At 35.6% G+C, this 19,295-nt stretch overlaps 2 protein-coding genes across 2 annotated transcripts in view; both read right to left on the bottom strand.

Annotated features, from left to right (window-relative positions):
* Nucleotides 1–19,295, bottom strand: part of LOC136806051 (membrane protein FAM174-like) — a 420,508-nt gene that overhangs the window by 391,527 nt on the left and 9,686 nt on the right. The window lies entirely within an intron of this gene.
* LOC136806050 (hatching enzyme 1.2-like) lies at nucleotides 5,238–10,464 on the bottom strand. The gene is made up of 8 exons (XM_067062623.1): nucleotides 10,248–10,464; nucleotides 9,668–9,829; nucleotides 8,953–9,073; nucleotides 7,904–8,029; nucleotides 7,326–7,375; nucleotides 6,841–6,913; nucleotides 6,250–6,395; nucleotides 5,238–5,394 (listed from the first exon to the last, which is right to left on the bottom strand). The coding sequence occupies exons 1-8, from the start codon at nucleotides 10,309–10,311 to the stop codon at nucleotides 5,288–5,290; spliced, it is 849 nt and encodes a 282-aa protein (XP_066918724.1). The 5' UTR covers nucleotides 10,312–10,464; the 3' UTR covers nucleotides 5,238–5,287.

The raw sequence follows: 19,295 nt of genomic DNA on the forward strand, positions 1-19,295 counted from the left end.
CATCATTAGGCGTTTGACAAACCGAACAATTGCGCGGAACAATAGAATTCAAAAGAATACTGCAAGCAATTACAAATGCCAGGCTGATCTAAACGCAGCCATAGTTGTGTTTCGACTCGATACTATAATTAGGGACACCCTGTAGTAGACGCCAAAACGAAATAGGCTTTACTTTTGAAACTATAACTGTAAATCACTCCCTTGACACATTTGTTAGCATTTGAAGACTGAATTTTTTCTCAGATCAGCTGAGAAGTCAGAAATAACTGTAGGACTAATACCATTCCTTTTAAAAGCAAATTCAACTCTATGTGTTCGTTTTGTTATGGTGGCACTTTAATGTTTAGTGTTTAGAGTTAAACAACAACTGGTATAAAACTTTGATGGGCGATATAATGAAGTCCGTAGATAATAGTAAAAAAGACAACACTAGAATTCGAACCCTGAAGTCTGTATCTGGAGTCACGTATTCAATAACATGGCACTAAACGAATGAGCTACCTGCTTTTTGTTACCTGAGTCTGAGTGAAACAAAAAGGTGCAAAGCTTTAATAATCGAAGCTAATAGGACAATAGACAATACTAGCCGGTACCCGGCGTCGCGCTGGTTAAGCTGTAGCTGAACGCACTAAAAGTCTATTTATGTTTAAGCTTGCTTAGAAGCACGATCAAAGAAATCTCTTCAAAGTTTGACTCTAGCCATCCCCCGTGTGTCTCATCTTTCCAACCATACTGTCCCTGTGACGTAATTTTTTGTTTAAGCCAAAAATTATCAGAAAGAGTATCGTTATTAGAATTATACCGTACCAGTGTTGTCCAAAACGACTCTGAAAGTAGATATTTTTCTCGCTTCGCTTGTGTCAACTATGCCGTCCAGTTGAAATGAAAATTCTTCAGGAAAAGACTAAGCGGGAAAGCGACAAAGAATGGTGTAACTCTTTGTTTTTATCAGATTAAAAAAAATAATAAGACAATTCTAAATTGCTTTTTTAAACTCTTGTCATAATTTTTCGAATTTAAACATGTAAAATAACGTACAACCCTTTAAGTGCCACAGTCATTTTTTCTAAGTTTTTTAAAGAAAATCACTAGTTCAAATTTAAAAGGCTTATATCTCCGGATCTTTGTAGAAAATGATCGCGGCTTGTCGCGAGGAAAGTTGCCAAGAAATCTACTTGTTCATCATGTTCTAAAAAGTCGAAGAGAAGCCTTCCTATCTTTAATCACTGACAAGTTTATCAAAGAAATATTGAACAGGGCTATTTCCCAAAACCATTTATGGAATTTAAAAACTTACAATTTTAAAATCAAAACGTTTCAAAGTTCTGATCTATACCTATACAACGACTAGAACCTTCAATAGACCTTATCGGAGTTTTTGATTTTTCTAAAAAAGCGATGCATTGTGGGATTGTTTCGAGTGTATTACAATAGAAATCTCTTAGAAATTCCTCGAGGGAATTCTATTGTAATACACTCGAAACAATCCCACAATGCATTGCTTTTTTAGAAAAATCAAAAACTCTGATAAGGTCAATTGAATAAACCTAAGAAAGTTTGGATGATGTTTCTTTCTTTTCTAAAGAGCTAGAAAGTTCTTTAAAAAAAGTCTTTACTCACCAGCGTAGTCAAGATGAGCCAGCAAGGCATTCATTGTTTCATTGACCGCCCAGCTGGCACACAACGTTGTTTTAACGTTTAAATAACGTTATTTGGACGTTATGAATGCCAAATGGACGTTGTTTTGACGTTGTGTGCCGGCTGGGCCCGCATAACAAATCTTCTTCGTCTGAAATACAAGGGAAAAAAAAAGTTTTAGTTCAGCAACTAGACTTGAGGTCTGAAGTTTTCCAGACATCCTACAAAGCAATCCTTTCAAAGAAAATATATGCCTCTTACAGCTTGTGTAAAGTGTATAATGGTTTGAATGGCCAGAAAAATATCCACAGCCAAGAGATACTAGGCTCTAGTCTATATATATCCTTGCAATGTCAGGTACTGTCAGGGGAAAAGATTATACTTTCAATATGACATTCATGTTCGTTCTCGGGTTCGTAGGAATTTCTTTTTCGAGGTTGTTCTAAAAAAGCAAAGTGTTGAACGTGTTTACCTAAAAATATCTAATGGAGAAATGAATGATTACCAAGAGTCTCAATGTCTAAAGAGTTACCTTCTTCTGTTTCTTCATCAGTTGTTTCAATTTGACGCTTTCGTACCCGTCTTCTCTCCTTTATTCGTCGTAGTCTCTCAGCTAAAAATTAAAGGAAAAAAAGTCTTACAAATAACAGAGAATTCTTGGTATTGTGTAAAGCTTTACGTTAACTTGTTATTAGGTGTTTTGATGCATAAATGCACATTAAATTTCAAGTGTTACTTAGCAAGTACGTGAGAGAATTTACCTGTCCTTTCTTCTGAATCTGTAGAATCACACTGGGGTGGATTGTGCTCATCTAACAACTTTGAGAAGCCCGGTTGTTGACTATCGTCTATGTAATTCGTAGTATCGACTCCGTTGGACACGGAGAAAGATAGCATTGGCTTACTGGTTAGGTTTTCATCACAGATTCAAGCGAGCTTGCGAAGCTCTTCATTATATTAATTAAACACACGTTAATCTAGAAGAAATGATAGTGATTTTAAATTCGAAAATGACAGTGTTTAAGTTACCACTAGGTAATTGTTTCTGTAAATGAAATGCTGAAAAATGAAATGCCTCGTTCTAAACAAAGAAAAAAAAGTAGAGTTTTAACATGAGACTTAAGACTTAGGACCTTAGGATATCAGGATTTAAAAGCTCAAATTCGCTCCAATAAGGCTGGGAATATAGCCAAACGCTACCTAACGCCTCCCAAATCGAAATATTCGATGAAAGAAAGTCGAAGTATTTAAATAGCAATTCTCGCCCGAACCATAAACTCTGAAAAACGTTAAAATGTATTAAATGTCAATATGTTTCTATAATAGACGATATCGGCTTTCCGAATTCTCCCCGAATGATTACCCATGATGCCTTGTTAGGGTTAGGATTATCGTCCGTGAATTTTTTTGCGCAATACATCATGGGTAATCATTCGGGGAGAATTCGGTTAAGCCGATATCGTCTATTGTAGTTGTTTGATTGCGCATCTATGAGAAATACAATAGAAGTTTGATTTTGGTAGAAATGAATGAAGCTTAATTTCACGTATTAAAAAATAGTTCAATTCCAAACCCTTCTGTTTTCATTCAACAGCAAACACATCACATACGCCTAACAACAAATCATCATGGTCAGCACAATCATTAGTCAGACTTGTTAAGCCTTGAGCCCATGGTAGTAATCTAACCATCCAAATGGAAGATATTAGCTTGGCGAAAATTGATGATCGACATGTGAAAGCTCTTCGAATCAAAAAATTACCTCAATTTATATAAGATGTATTGTCCGGGGGTAGAGAAAAATCATCAAAATTTGCCTTGTCCAGGCGGTAAATTTGCTGTCCGGGGTAATTTGGGTCGTCTGGGGGTCAACTGATGTTTGTCAAGGGGTAAATCACTGAAAATTGTTATATCCTCCACTTCTCATATTCAATTTTTTTCTGGAAAAGCCCATTAAGATTGTTAGAAAATGTAAAGAAAATAATATATCAAAATGGCCCTTATAAAAAAATACACCTGAAATTCCTATTATGGTCCACTAAAGTCGTTATACCCTACACCCCCTCTCACAAACCCACTAGGAAGAAAAGAATTGAAATCCCCATCCATTAAAAATATCAGAATATCAATCCTCATCCAGTTTCAGTCCATTATTTCTATCCCCACTGGCTGAAAAAATCCTACCGGGTGTGTGAAAAGGGGGGTGTTACTCTGAAAAGTCGTTATGGTACGTTCTTAAAAACACCAACATCCACGAAAGTGGTTACGGCTTAAAGAATACACTCAATTTTTGATACGAGAACACTCGGCTAATATCTATCATTGTCGGGATACTATTTTTGAATTTCTTGCAACAAATGAAAATCTCACGTGATCGAATAGCCTAGTTAACAGGACACACGGCTTATGGCAATATAGCGTTTTCGGCGGTTTAAAGATTTTTTATATTTACGAATTTTAAGTTTGCCTTGGGATACTGGCTTAGGGAAAGCACGCGTTCAAAATCTGAACGCATCCATCTAGGTCTGATTTTTTTGTATGACATGACTCTATGACCCTTTTCAGAATTACTGTATTCGAAAAATATTTTCTTTGTGTTATAATTATACAATAGCATTTGACTTGAAACATGGTAAAAGTATGGCTAATAAAAGTTTTTGAATTTTGTTATGCAGACTTTGGTTGATTTGACTACGGTTTTTGAAAATATTTTTTCTTTTGTCTTTCAAATCTATTTACTTGTTTGAGCTGTTTTCGGTCTGCATAAAAGAGTTTTGGAAAAAATTCGTTTATTTTGGAATACCTTCCGGTGGTTGAATATTCGAATCTAAAGGGTTAAATCGTCGAATAATAGGATTAAATAATCGAACCAAGGTGACTAAAGTCTGTTCACGATAAGTGTGCACTCTTTTTTCTTTTACCTATAACTTTTGAAGGAATTCTTCAATCTTCATAAATTTGGTATCGTTGGAGAGATATTTGTGAGTGGAACAATTTAAAATCAAAAAGTCTTTAAAAAGATTCTAAAAATGAAGATGAAAATGAAGAAGAAAAAAATGAAGATATTAATATAATGGGAAAATTAAAAGGCTCAAACTTACATCAATATTGAAAGCCTTATTGAAAATTTCCCTAGACTATTTAAAATCTCACATGGATTGGTCATTTATTTATAATTTTGTGACTTATTATGCGGTGGGTGGCAGTGCTATCACTGACCATACTAGATTTAGCCTGGTTAACCAAGCCAGTTTTTACAAGGCCAAAATGACGGCTGACGGCAATATAGCGTTATCGGTGCTTTAATGATTTTTATGATGTACATAATTTTAAGTTTGCCTTGAAAAAAAACCCAGATATTCAGTCACAACTTACCCAGATTTTACCAAGTGACTGAGTCAATCTAGCTTAGATTTCTAGGCTAACTAAAGTTAAGCAGATTTAACCACTCTAACTGTTGTTATATCCTTTTTTCTTTTCAGTGCAAACAAAAAAAACATGTTAGAAACAGAATGTCATTTAAGGAACTGATTTGGTTGGCTGGCTCTTTCTTTCACCCCTAATATTGCATTTAAATGGGATCAACAGTAAAAAAAGCATTATCTTGATATTATAACTATCTTTATTCTAGTTCAATCTTGTATATAAATTAGCATAACGAACATGTTTTCTTGCAATTTGTTTTGACAAAATTGTTGGTACGACAATAGGATGTCCAACCACTGCATCGGGAATCTTTGTCAGCACATGTTGATCCTTTGAAAGAATAAAGAGTTCGAATTGACACATAATGTTGTTTCAATGTTTATCTAATGTTCACAACGTCAATGTTATAAACGTTAGAACAACCTTATGAAATAGCTAGGTGTATAGTCTAACACCCCTGTCTCACAGCCCCGGTGGAACTTTTTTCTCTGTGGGGATAAAAATCTCTATTGAAATCCCAATGGAGATAGAAATTCCCGACGTTTAAAAACTCAGTGGCAATGGTTTCGAATTGCAGTTTTTAAACATTGAATTTCGAAAGGGGATGAATTAAAAGTTAATTTCCAAGTGGGGCTGAAATTCTAAGGTATCTCCCCACCCGGGACGAAATTTTTGTCAATCTTTCCTGTGGGGCCGGGGTCCCAGCGTGTCTGTGACACAGGGGTATAGTCTGCTCGGCCAACAGATAGAGATGAAACTTTTAACAAATTGGCAATCACAACGCTGCAAAAGCCTTTCTACTTGTTACTGAAAACTTAAAAAGAACAACATCATAAAAAACGGACGCGTGAGTGCGCAAAGTCTTTGTACCACGGTTGGGGGTTAACAAACACTTGAGGAATAAAATGACCGTAGTGCAGTGGTAGAGCATCCGGCTACGGTTAGCAAGGTTGTAGGTTCAACATCCAGCCGGGTTATACCAAAGATTCTTAAAATGGTACTTCATGCCTTTCTGCTTGATGCTCAGTAATTAAGAGAAAAGTCAAGGGTAAGTGGAGCAATCCAGGGAGAAAGAGTGGAGCCCTCCCCTACCTTCGGGTAGATAGCTATCGAAAGAGGAGCCTTCGGGTGGCCTCCGTGTGCGGTCGTAGACTTACTTACTTAGGAATAAAAATAATCACTAACCTTGGCAGTACATTCTGTTGATTTGGATTTTGTCTGTTTCCGAAAATCCAGATCGCTTTCCAATTCGAGTTTGATCCGCAGAGTTCTTTGTCTGAATGGTTAATCCGCCGTTCTTTGTAAAGTATCTGGATCCGTAATGCATGATACTATGATGAAACAGGGAATGTAAACATTAAAGCCAGGGCAAACCAGTCCAATATTTCATCAAACATTTTATTATCCAGTGTTGAATGAAATGTTGGATGAAAAACTAAAAACGTTGTAACCTTCGGAATGTTAAGGTTTTTATCTCGCTGCAAGTGTGTTGGATTAAATATTTAATGGCGAACAAAACTCATCTGCCACGCTTTTTTCTTCAATTTTCCTTTTTTTTTCCCTTTTTTTTTGAAAATTTAACCTTTGCATTTGAAAAATGGCATATTTGGATGGCCTTTAAATATTATCAGTTGAGAAGAAAAATATTTTACAGATTTCACTTTCAATAAAAAATCACACGGTTGGCTGGTGAAGGCTATTAGTCTAACGCTATTTACTGATAAAAACAACAACTCATTTGACCTCGCCTATAGTAGTCAGTAAGATAATAGTCACCTGTCGTAATCATAATTGGTGTCATGTTTGTTCCAGTTGGAAGCTCTCATTTTGTTGAAGTTGTGTTTGTTTTCTATACAAAGTTAGTAAAAAAATATAACAAGAATTAATTGAGGGCACTTCTTTGAGGGTTTTACCTTGAGGGCGGTAGGGGGAAATTATTATTTTTCATTGAAGCGATTTGGCGTATCAAAAAAACCTGCAAAAATCTTTAAAAGGCGGGATGGGCTCATTCACATCACATTCAATGTTCGTACTGACCAATCATTATTTCATCCTCAGATTTGGATGCAGGCAAGATAGGTAAACCAGACCGTAACGGTAGACAAAAATATAATAAACTAGACTGTGAATTAATTAAGGAACAGTCTGGATATCCAGGCTACCGAACTTTTACCCAATCCTTATTTTCTGCTGATTTTTTAACTTTTTAGTGAAATTGATGCTAACCAAAGTAAACAAGAAACAAAAAATAGTAAACTTACGTTCTTTAATGTTTTCCCATCTGATTGTAACGAAATTATCACGGTCAGGTCTAAAAAGATTTAAGGAGACTCGTCAATGAAATCGTAATTTATATACCGAGAAAGCGTTCCAGAAGAAGAACAAGTGACAGCGTCTTAATTCATTAAAGATAACGAAAATGTATTACAGTCTTCATTAATCGAACCCGCACAGGGATTACAAAATTTCTTCTTTAAATGTTTATAAGGCATTGTTAACCGAAGGGACGAGAAAACTTTGTTTGAGTTGAGACATTCGAGTTATAAAGGTTCGAGTTGAAGAAACTGTACAATGTAAAGCCGCTAGAAATCCTGATCAGAATTCGTAACAAAATGCAGCAAGATCAGCTGAAGTTTTTAGAATAAGCAAAGGACATAAACTCTGTTACAGTGGCGTTTTCATAACTCTATCACGCACGTGGAACACAAATTTGTTAAGGGGTGAGGTTAGAGTTAACCGAAAGGACGATAAAACTTGTTCGAGTTAAGGAGACATTCAAGTTATAAAGGTTCGAAATGAAGATACTCCACTGTATCGTTTGAAAACAAAGGGTTTGTACCTTGATTGTTCGTGGAACAGACCGATTGAATGTCCAATTTCGTGAATGATTGTTCCTTTACGCCAACATCCTCTTGCAAGACGGATGCTGTTTCCTCTACTCATTCGACCAACTGGTGAAGAGCAACTATGAGGTGTTTTAAATAAAAAAGAATCTTTGAAGATTTCTAAGATACATTGCTGTGAAAAAATTCAACACTAGCCAAAAAATGGATATGGTAATTCTTTCGACCCTAAGCAGAGCGTTGCCAAAGTCATAAGTATGATACTTTACTCAGGGTGCTGATAACCCGGGGGGGGTACTACCCTTGTCGACCGACGGGGGTGCTCCGCTGAGGTTCGAAAAATGGACCCTACGTGGGACTCGAAATTTGCGAGAAAAGTGACCCTGAATGGGACTGAAATTCCAAAATTTTCTCAAATTTTCTACATTTTCCCCAAATTTTCCAAAAATAGGCACCCTACGAGGGACTCATTTTTCTATTTTGGTGTTTTTGCGACCCTACCTGGGACTCGTGGAGGTTAAAAAAGGTACCCTGACCAGCGGAGCATCCCCGTAACCCATCTTGCCCTAGTACCCCCCCCCCCCGGGGCTGATAAAAACGAACACTAGTTTGACGTGTACTTATTAAGCCTTTTTTTGTCTAAAGTCGTAAGTAATATTAAATTAGAAATAGAGTGATTTGAATCCTAATGTGCTACTCTTCTCTATTGAAGTCGACTTGAATTTTTCTTTCCCTGTTTTCTTATTCAACACTCAGGTGAATTTTCATTCTGTAGATTATGAGAAGTTGATAAAAATCCCTGGGGGTACTTTGGCAAGTAAAGGGTACAGGTATGTGGCGCCCTTAAGGGTGCCTTTTTTAGGACCTTAAAGTGCCTGTAAGGGTTGAAAAAAAAACAGAAAGTTAACCCACTACCACTAAGGGTCGTAAAATTCGCGAAATTTTCCTTATTTTTCTTCTTTTTAGTCTCGCTAAGGGTCGAAAGTCAGGCTGCACATACCCGTCAGCTCGCCACTCTAGTACTCCCCGGGATAAAAAGTCTTACCCTGATCCAGTGGTGAAGAAGAGATGAGGTCCACTTGGTCTTCTTGATTGTCTGGAGAATCTGATGCAAGTGTATTTTTGGTAATCAGCAATAGCTTGGCTGATAGCACTGCTTGCTCCACCTTAAGTTTAGATAAAAAATGAATACATGATTTTCTTTCTATAAACTGAACGTTTATAAGCATATGCAGGCTTAATTCTTGGTACCTAAACAATGGCTTTATCGTTTAAAAACAATATAAAATGCTAAGCATAATGCTAGCCTGATATGAAACACTTGCTTATTAAAAATGTAATCATTGTTAAAAGAAGTTCATATAAAAACCTTTACCAAAATGCAGTTTGCCAAGCTTACTGCAACTTGGTTACGAGACTGTTAAAATATGAACCATAATTGGGCCTTTCCAGAAAAAACCGTATCCCCCTGTCGAGGAGGTCCATTTCCGTTCTAAGGGGTCAAGGTTTGATATGTGGCGGAATTCCATAGGGAGATACAAAAATCTGTCAAAAATACCTGGAATTCAATGGGGCAGCTTTTTAAATCCTACTAAAATTCAGAATTCCAGAGGGCTTTAAACCTGAAATTGACCAGAATTCCAGGGGGTTACAATATTTCAAGCCACAGAGGGATGGACCTCCTCAACAGGAAGTATACGGTTTTTTTTCTGGGCCAATTTAATTCAATAAGAATATTCCATAATACTTATCTGACTTACTGATTTGAGAATCAATGTAGTATTTGATGTTGTCAGCTCTTCCGTTGGTCTTCCATAAGTTTGATTTGATGGCAGCAAAAGAGTTTCCAGCTTTTTCCATTTGTTCCATATAAGCGGCCATTTGGTCAGGGTCAAGTTCAATGTCTCCCTCAACCATGTCACCTAAGAAAGATAAGTTTAAAAAAGTAGCATATTGATCTGATTGCAGTTGTATGAATGATATTTTAGTCTGAATAACCGTGGCTTAGCCGTACAGATTTTGTAAAGATTATGGTATTTTTCTATTTTTCCTTATTTGTTCTTATTTCATTTTTCAGACTCGTCAAGATCTTAAAAATTGCCGTTTCTTCGGATATTGTTCAGATTTCTTAACGTTTTTATCGACTATCGTATGACCGGTAGTTTAATAAAAATTGCTATTTTCCAGCTCTTTTTGCAATCGTTACTAAGAGAGACTTTCTCAAATGTCCAGCCAAATGTAATCTTCGAAAATCATGAACCTAAAAAATAATTTAAGATTCAATGTTGTTCGAAATTATAGGGATTACGCAGGTGCCTTAACTGGCTTTTGATTTCTTACCTTCTTCGGGACTTTGGCAGACAACATAAGCTGCCAGTAAAGTGAAAATGAAAAACTTCATCATCTTGTTTTCTTCGTTTTGACTTGGCTTTCTCTTCTTGAAAGTAGTGTGCTTCTATCATAGAAACTTTGTTGTATTTATACCATATTGGAGGCGCTTGATGCGTAAACTTTGCACTCAGTACTAGATACATATTGCTTGACTCTGATTCAAAAAGTGAACTGAAATAAAATATGGTTGCTCTTGTTTAATCAATTAAACGTTTGTAATTCATGAATCTTACTCTATTAATGTCAAATATTGATTTCACACATGAACATTTTTAAAAGCTTATTCAATTCCACTGTTTTAAATGAATTTATTGCCAATTTATTGACTCCATCTGTTCCTACATGCAAAATGTTTTAATAATAATTTGTCTGAATAAAATTATGAAATATAGAATCAAATTATGTTTCAATTCATTGATAAAAAAATCCAATGAAATCCCCATCGGTACCCCACCTTCTGATACTCTGAACTAGATTTTTGTCTTGAACGTTTCAAGTGTAAGGTTTGATCTCCTTTTTTCCCACCCCTGAAAGACGGAAAATGTAAGAAAGAACAACCAAAAAGTCCTGGTGTCTTTGTCAATTTTGAGTACTCGATTTCCTTGTCTTAAAAATTGTACTATGCTAACCAGGATATCCTTTCGATCAACCGTTGATTTATTTGCAGTATTCCCGAGTATTCCCCGAAAGAATTTTTCGGTAAAGTAAACAGCTAGAGTATATTTTTGTGTATGAAAAGTTTAAGAACATGCGTCCGCTGTTACTTGCAAGAATGGCTGGAACATTGAAATTTCGAATAGAATAGTGTAGCGGTCACGATTCTAAACAATCGGAACCTTTAAAGACTTGATTCTACATTACATTAGAGTAATATTTTGATATTTTTCAAAGTTCCTCAATAATACGATGCATCCTTGAAAACAATCGTAGAAATAGACGAAATCTACGACTACAGAGCAATTGAAATGCAACGCAAATGATATTTCCTGAGGAAAAATGTATACACTTTAACTTATATGCTTGAAGTTGAGAAGATTATTGGATGGTTAGTAAAACAATAAATGACGCGATTTCCAGGCTGCCAAAGGTGTTGAAAATCGCGCCAATCTATCGTCTAGAAGTCCAAAACATCCATTTGTCCAAACTCCCACTACACATATGATGTCTTAGAGTTCTTAAAATCAACGAGAGCAGCGTGTAAATCTTAACACACCTACTGTAATGTAAGTATTACTGCCGATATCAGGAATTTGTAACGTGTGCTAACTTGAGTATTTACAGGAGCTCGCACCATTCATTTACGCTCCAGTATGGAGTTTGTAATTTTTCTCTGAAAGTAAAAGCTTCAACCATGATAATGGTAATTCTTATACTTTGGCACGTTTACTTGGATCAAAAATGTGTATTTGAATAGATTATCGGAAAGATCTAAACATTTCAGTATTTGGAAAAAGGAAAAGCCTAACTGAAATTCTGAGCTATGATACTTTAATACAACTAGCCATAATTTTCATTAAAGTGCCACCGCAGAAGAACGATCAAGTTGTTGAATTTTGAAAGAAATGTTACTGATAGCCTTTACTTCTGTTAGAATGGCATCTCATCTGAAGCAAAATTTAGTCTACAAATATTAGCAAGTTGTGTCTATCTCATAGATATCTTCTTATAGAGATAAGATAAAGTTATTTTTACTTTTTTTTTTGTCATCTCTTTTATTACCAAAATAATGGTATATAATGGCTTGTTTATATCATAGTAAACGCTACTGTACTAATCTGCCTTTTTAATGTAATAGTCACGCGACAAGTTTTAAAAAGACTCAAATTTTCTAATTTGCTTTGCTCAGAGCGGTTAATAACTACTTGTGGTTTAAATAGGGAATTTCCCAACAAAAAAGGAATTTCCCTTAATTCGACTCCCTGAGGTAATAAAAAAAGAAATATAGAGCTTTGAAAATGGGTAATCAGATCAAAACTAATCCGGAAAAGTGTTTTTAATGATGATAAAACAATAGAAACGCAGTCAAGCTAAGAATGTTACGGTACACCATTTAACCGGAACTAAAATACTGAAAAACGCGCGCAAAATTATGAGATGTTTGCCCAACTTCCTTATGCGTTGAAGCTATGAATGCCATCCTCGGAAGCTTTAGGCTTCCTGCGATGGCAACAAAGTCAATTTTTTCAGAATCAGATTTTCTATAAAAGGCAAAAAACCAACCTCCTTTGTTTTCAGAAAACATTTCATTAATGTTTTGAAAACAAATTTTTTCAGGATTTAAATCATCAATGTAAATCCATTTATTCTCAATAAATATACCACATGCAAAATGGGCACCACAATTCCTTACAATGGCATGTAATGTGTAGCTATTTTCTTTTACTATAATCTCCTCAAAAAATCTACAATTGTTTATACATACTGTTGTAGAGGCCCCCCCAGTCGACCCTCAATTCACGTATTCACGCACAAAATTTTGCCAATTCACGTATTCACGAGCAAAAAAAACGCTTTTCACGTTCACGCACCAATTTTGCTTCTACATCTTTGGTTAAAACGATTGTGACCTTATTGGGCTAAACATGACCTTTTTGTGTTTTTTTTAAGCAGTTTGACCTATTCTTATGCCAAACATTTTTGCCAATATGAAGTTTTTTGCAATTTTGTAACCTTATTCTCGATAACGTCGACCTTTTAAGGCATCTTTTACAGCTATTTGAGCTTCAGTAAAGCAATGTTTTAGGTCTGCCGCGCCAAAGTTACAAAGAACTACCCCTCTGGCGTAGGGTGGGCTTTCGGTGTGGGGTTTTCTTCCTTGCAGAACCGTAGGAAGTCTTTTTTAATTTTAAATCGAGGTTGGGCCAATCATTGTTTAAGAAGCCGTAGACTTCAACACAAGCTTAGTACAACCAGAGGACTCTAATTCCAATTCTCGACCCCTATCTCATGGAAGGAAATGTATGGAAAACAACAACGCGAGCGAAGCGAGCACAACATTTTTCGACAATTTTCGCTCTTTTATGACTGAAAAACGGCCTTAATATGCTATTGTTAGCCAAGTATGCCTTGTTTTGTCACACAATTCTTTTAAAAATCTTTGATTTTATTTTATTTAGCACTGACCATTTGTTGGTAAATATCTGGTAGGGCGAGCGACGTACCTGCCGTACCCGGTGCGGTGTTCCAAGAGTTTCACCCAAGAGAAAACTTAGAAATTTAGAATGCCTAGATTGCTTGAAAACGCATCATGTACATCATTATCTGTAAGAATTATTCTTTAATTCTTCGATGCTGCATGCATATAAGATTGTATTGTAGTAACAATATAAGTGACGACCATTATTAAACGCTGACGGAGGAAATTTTCTAGACTGTTTTGTTTTGGCTAAAAACGCTTTCGTTGGATGCAGTATTTGCACACAAAAATTGTCATTAAAAATGAAAAAATACGCCCTCAGAAAAATAACGAAAATATTTATTTAGATATCTTTGATGATTTTAATATTATAAAGTTTTGATTATTTACAATGACTTTACCATGACAATAAGTTGATATGACAATAAGTTAATCCAAGACTATGCGAGCGAAGCGAGCAAGAAAACTTTACAGATTTAGGTCTTAGATTTGTAGAGTTTCCTTGTGTTTTCTATAATGATTTGCTTTTCACGTTCACGTTGAAAATCTCGATTCACGAATTCACAGTGGAAAAATCTTATTTTCACGGTCACGCTGATATCTCAATTCACGTATTCACGCGCTAAAAAAATCCAATTCACGTATTCACGTCAGAAAAAAGGCTCATTCACGTGTCACGCCAGCCCCTGGGGGAGCCCCGTTGTACAGAGTTCTATAAGAAGAAAAATAGGCAAATTGACAACTTGAATCTGTGCTGGTATGTTGACAGAGCAAGAATCACAATTAATTTCTGAGCTTGGATTAAGAGAATTTGATACACAGTTTGGCCACAAACTTGCATCAACTAAAATCTCTGGATATAAAAAATGCGAAAGAAGACTGACAATGCTACCCGTTTCTCTTTGTTCCTTCTCACTACCACAACTATTACAAGTACCCTGAATTACAAAACTTGTTTCAAAAACATGTCTCTCTTCTTCTGATAATTCTTTGAAAATATTACTTCCAAAAATCTCTTGAAACTCTGCGTCGCTATTTCTTCTCACAAAAAGGTACCACACAATTTTCAATAATCTTAGACCATACCGGTTCCCTAATTTCATCCAGCAGTCGAAAAGCATTACTTTTCATATCGTAATCTTCAAGTGAAATTTCCATTGATCCACTTAATTGAAGCAGCTTAAAAAAATCACTTGATTTTTCATATGATACTTTAGCTTTCATTTCTGGAAGAAGCAAGCGGTAACATATTTCAAGAAAGCAATCAACAGCGCAAGAATAGGTACGACTGCCAGTTGTCCTGCTTGAATTTCGGAAATGTGCAACATTCAATGCAGTGTCTAGATTAAATCGCAAAGTCTTCCTCTGCCATACTGTGAAAAATCTTCAAATTATTTTAGGAGCAAAAAGCAAAAAATGTAATTACAGTTGACACTGTCTAATTTGACGTTCTACTATTTGATAAGCCCGTTTTGGATAAAAATTTGAAGTCACTTTAAAGGTTTTGAAAAACCACTCTCTTATTTGATTTCTAGTAACAAAAAAATGCCAGATATTTTGAAATTCAAATGTTCGATTTTGTTGCGTTCAAATTAGAAACTCAAAATTTGACTCCTCAAATATTGCAAATATCAAAGATTTCTTCCAAAAAACTTATATAAATTTTCAGCAAGATCTTCGGTTATTGTACTGATTCGACGTTCAAAAACCAATCGTAATAATCAACCTTCGCTTGTAATGTAATGTAATAGTTTATTTCAAGTTGACGAACAGGTAGCAACAAAGGCTAATAAAAGTCAACGCTACTTTACAATTTGTAAGGTGATTACAAAAAGCCAACACCTTCAATATAGGTTCGGCAGTTTCTACACGGGCATGATGTAGGCCTCCATTGCTTAATCTTTTCCTTAAAAATACTAAGATCAACTATATCTCTATACTCACCCGGAATTAATTCCCAAACTTTTGGCCCTAAAAATGAAAGTGACTCTGAACCGTGAAAAACAGAGTTTATTTCTCTTGATCTGAAGTAAGGCGTTTTGCGATTTACTTTGATATTTTCATCATGTTTGAAAATTTCTTTAGTTAGATCTGATATGTTATTTTTACATTTGAAAAGTTCTATTGCTAACAACTGAAGATTTTTATGGTGGAATTTGATGGCACCGTCTTTCTCTAAAAGCTGCTCAAAAGTAGATGTATGATCAGAATACACTATCCTCAAACATCTTTCGTGGAGGTGATTTATTTTTTGATCTAGCCTGCGAACATGAAACATCCAGACAAGCGAACAATAATTGAATTGACTTCGAAAGAAGGCATTCATGAGCCTTTGTTTTTTCTTTTGATTTATGTACGGTGCTACCCTCGCAAGTGCACTGATTTTCTGGCTAGCTTTCTTATAAATCATGTTAATGTGTGGCTCAAAAGTCAGACAGTTGTCAAAAGTTAATCCTAGGATCTTGCCTGAGTTGCTGTTAAAGATGCGTTCATTCTGTATAGTAATGAAGATTCTTTGCTGGTATTGTTAGCTATCAACTCAGACTTGTCTGCATTTCCTTTCATTTGATTTTGGGTTATCCATTCAAAAGATGATAGCAGCTCCATTCGAGAGCTCCTCACCAACCTGTTCCCAAGAGTCAGCTATCACAAAAGGTGTTGTATCGTCTGCATAATTCAGTACATTTCTATTTTCAAGAAAGTAGAACAAATCTCTCATGTAGATGTTAAATAGTAGCGGCCCTAGAATGGATCCTTGGGGAACACCTACTTTAACATTATGCCAGGTACTGTAATGGTCGCCAATTTTTCGTTCTTTGCTTTCTATCTGATAGATAGGCTGCTATGAGACCTAAGGCACTCCTTGAAAATCCGTATGCTTCAAGTTTAGCAATCAATAGTTCGTGCGAGATGCAGTCGAAAGCTTTTGATAAGTCAATGAGTAGCGCTGCAAACTTTTTTTTTCATCTGTAGCTTTCTTCCAAATTTAGTCATGACTAAAAGTGGAGTTGTGTACTCATTCCTTTTCTATATCCAAATTGTCTATTGCTCAAAATGTTGTTAAAGTAGGTTGAGACTTGGGTATGTATGACTTTTTCATAAATTTTGACAGAACTGGGAGAATACTCACCGGTCTGGAAGTTGCCCTTGTCATTCTTTGAACCTTTTCTCTTATACACAGGTGTTATATCAGCAAGTTTCAATTCTTTTGGAAAAGAGTTTGACTCGAATGACGCATTTATTTCTGAGCACAAAAACTCGGAAAACATATCACAATTATCCTTTATGATTTTCACTGGAATATCTGAGCTTGGCTTATTTAGATACTCAGTTTTCTTGATTTCAGTGACACTTGGGTGTTGTCTATATTTCTGAATACAAATTTCAGTATGATTATTTGTTTCGTCAAATGCAACATAGGGAGGCTCAGGCAAGTCTAGTTTTGATATTATTTGGCCATAATAGTCATTGAATATTTGAGCTATGTTTCTCGTCATTTATGATCTTTTCTTTATCCACTAAGGTATAACTCTTATTGTTTGAACCTTTATTTGAAAACAATGGTTGTACAGTTTTCCAAAACTTTTTGTTATCAGTTATGTTGGAATCTTTAAGGTTGGCAAAGTAATCTTTCTTAGTCCTCCTCAATAGCGATAAGCAAAAATTTTTTTTGTCTGTTGTATTTTGTTTTGTTTTCGTGTGTTTTATTGTTATAGTACAGGTTCTTGAGTTTGGATCTTATCATGATGGCTTTTCTCATATCTCTATTTTATAAAAGGCATATTATTACCTCTAACCGTTTTATATTTAAAAGGAGCTTGTTTGTCTAGTTCTTCTATGATACATTTTATTTTTGATTTCAAATTCACTGTTATCACTATTGAAGATCAGATCTAGTTTCATGCGAAAAGTATCACTGTTGAATGTCCTGTAAGATCGGTATCTGATGTTTTTCGGTGGCAATTTCTTAAGTTTTCATTTAGGATTATCAGAGTCATCTTGTGAAAGTCGATATTCCAGTGGTAAAGTGTAAGCAGTTTCTGAAAATGATTTGGCTTATTGTAAGCATATGGTCAATGCAAGTTGGCCTATCAGGATTTTAAAACAGGTTGGTGAGTTAATCATAGCTTGAGATTCAACCCCTCACAAAAATCAACCAAAGGCTGATTCTCAATTTCGCAATTCAAGTCTCCTACAACCAGAATGTTGTTATAATCGATATCTATCGCATCTATGCTAATTTGCAGCTTTTCTAGGTGCTCGTTGATGTTATTTAAATGTGGGTTATAAGAACAACATATCAGCCATTTTTGTTTATTAATTGTTACCTTAACAAACATGCCTTCATACGTATTTTCAGATCTTATTAACTTAGATGGTAATCCAATTCTTACATAAAGCAAAAGTCCCCCACCTCCATCGTTTTTAGGTCTATCCAAACGATGCGGTTCCTCAAAACCTTCTATTTCAAACTGATTAGTTGTGAAATTATCGTTCAATTTGGTTTCAGAAACCAAAAGTATATCTAGATTTCCTGATACTATAGCTGATAAATTTTCAATTTTATTCCTTATTGAGTTGAGATTTAGTTGACCAATAAGTATTTTCTTACAGTTTTGCTTACGAAGATCTTTAAGCTTTTCAAGTTCAAGCTCTCTATTAAGCATTGGAGAATCTACATCATACCTGTGCATGTTGTCTTCTTGCTGCTCCTGTCCGACTCGCTGTTCCTGTACGTCTCGTTGTTCATGTCCGTCTCGTTGTTCATGTCCTTCTTGTTGTTCATGTACGTCTCGTTGTTCATGTCCGTCTCGTTGTTCATGTCCGTCTTGTTGTTCATGTCCGTCTTGTTGGTGAATCAATGTGATGTCAAAGTTTGTGCTTGCTTTGTCATTGGTTTGTGGTATGTTATCAGTTGTTGGTGATGTTTTGTGTTCGGGTAATGTATCGTCTATTTTTGTTGTTTCTTTATTTTTATCTAATTGTTTGTTTGCAGTAACAGATATTACTGACGTTGGCTTTTTGGAAACTTCTTGATGTAGTATCCGTTTTTGGATCACCTCGGACTCTATGTGCTACTGCAGATGATTCGGAGTTGAGATGTTTTGCTTTTTCCGTCCATTCTTTAAGGACAGACCTTTCTGTTGGTGTTAGGTCTTCCGTTATGCTGATTCCTTTATATTCCTCGTTATCTTTCAGTGCGGATAGGTTGCGCAGAACTGTCATCTTTTCTTTTTCTGTACCAAGCACAACTTTAATTGGTCGTTTTTTTATCGTTGGCTTGACTACCGATTCTTGAGATGGCTCTCATGTTTGGTTTTGGTATTTTGATCGTTTCAATTAGGGTATCAACAAAGGCTCTGTCAGTGATTTCTGTTGTTCAGGCGTATTTTCAGTTACTCCATGATGATGATGTTTTCGATCGATTATCATGATCTCGCTTCTCTTTCATTTCCTCATACCTAGCTTCTTTAACGATTGTTTTTTAAGCCATCCCGGAGTGGAGGCTTTGGTAGCACTAGCATAGGTTTTGACTTCAGTCACCTTATCCTCTACTTTTGTTAGTGATGACTGGATTTCTTGAAGGATCGAAGTTTTGATACTTTCTCCTAGGGTGTCGATTTGTTCTTTAATTTTTTTTTCGAAGTCATCTACAGTGTACGAATCGTTTTCTAGGCTCTTATTCTTTGTTTTAAGAGTTTTCACTTTCTTTTGGTATTCTTTGATCGATTGATCACGCTCGTGTATGATATTTTTCAAATTTTCTTGGTCGCTCTCCATACATAACGATTCTATATTTTTTGAGATGTCTACACAGTTTGAGCAGATGAAGGTTGCTTTGTTGCGTTTCAGGGTTTGAT

The sequence above is a fragment of the Clytia hemisphaerica genome, unplaced genomic scaffold, assembly GCF_902728285.1.
Source record: "Clytia hemisphaerica strain Z4C2 unplaced genomic scaffold, Clytia hemisphaerica genome assembly, whole genome shotgun sequence".
Lineage (NCBI taxonomy): Eukaryota > Metazoa > Cnidaria > Hydrozoa > Leptothecata > Clytiidae > Clytia > Clytia hemisphaerica.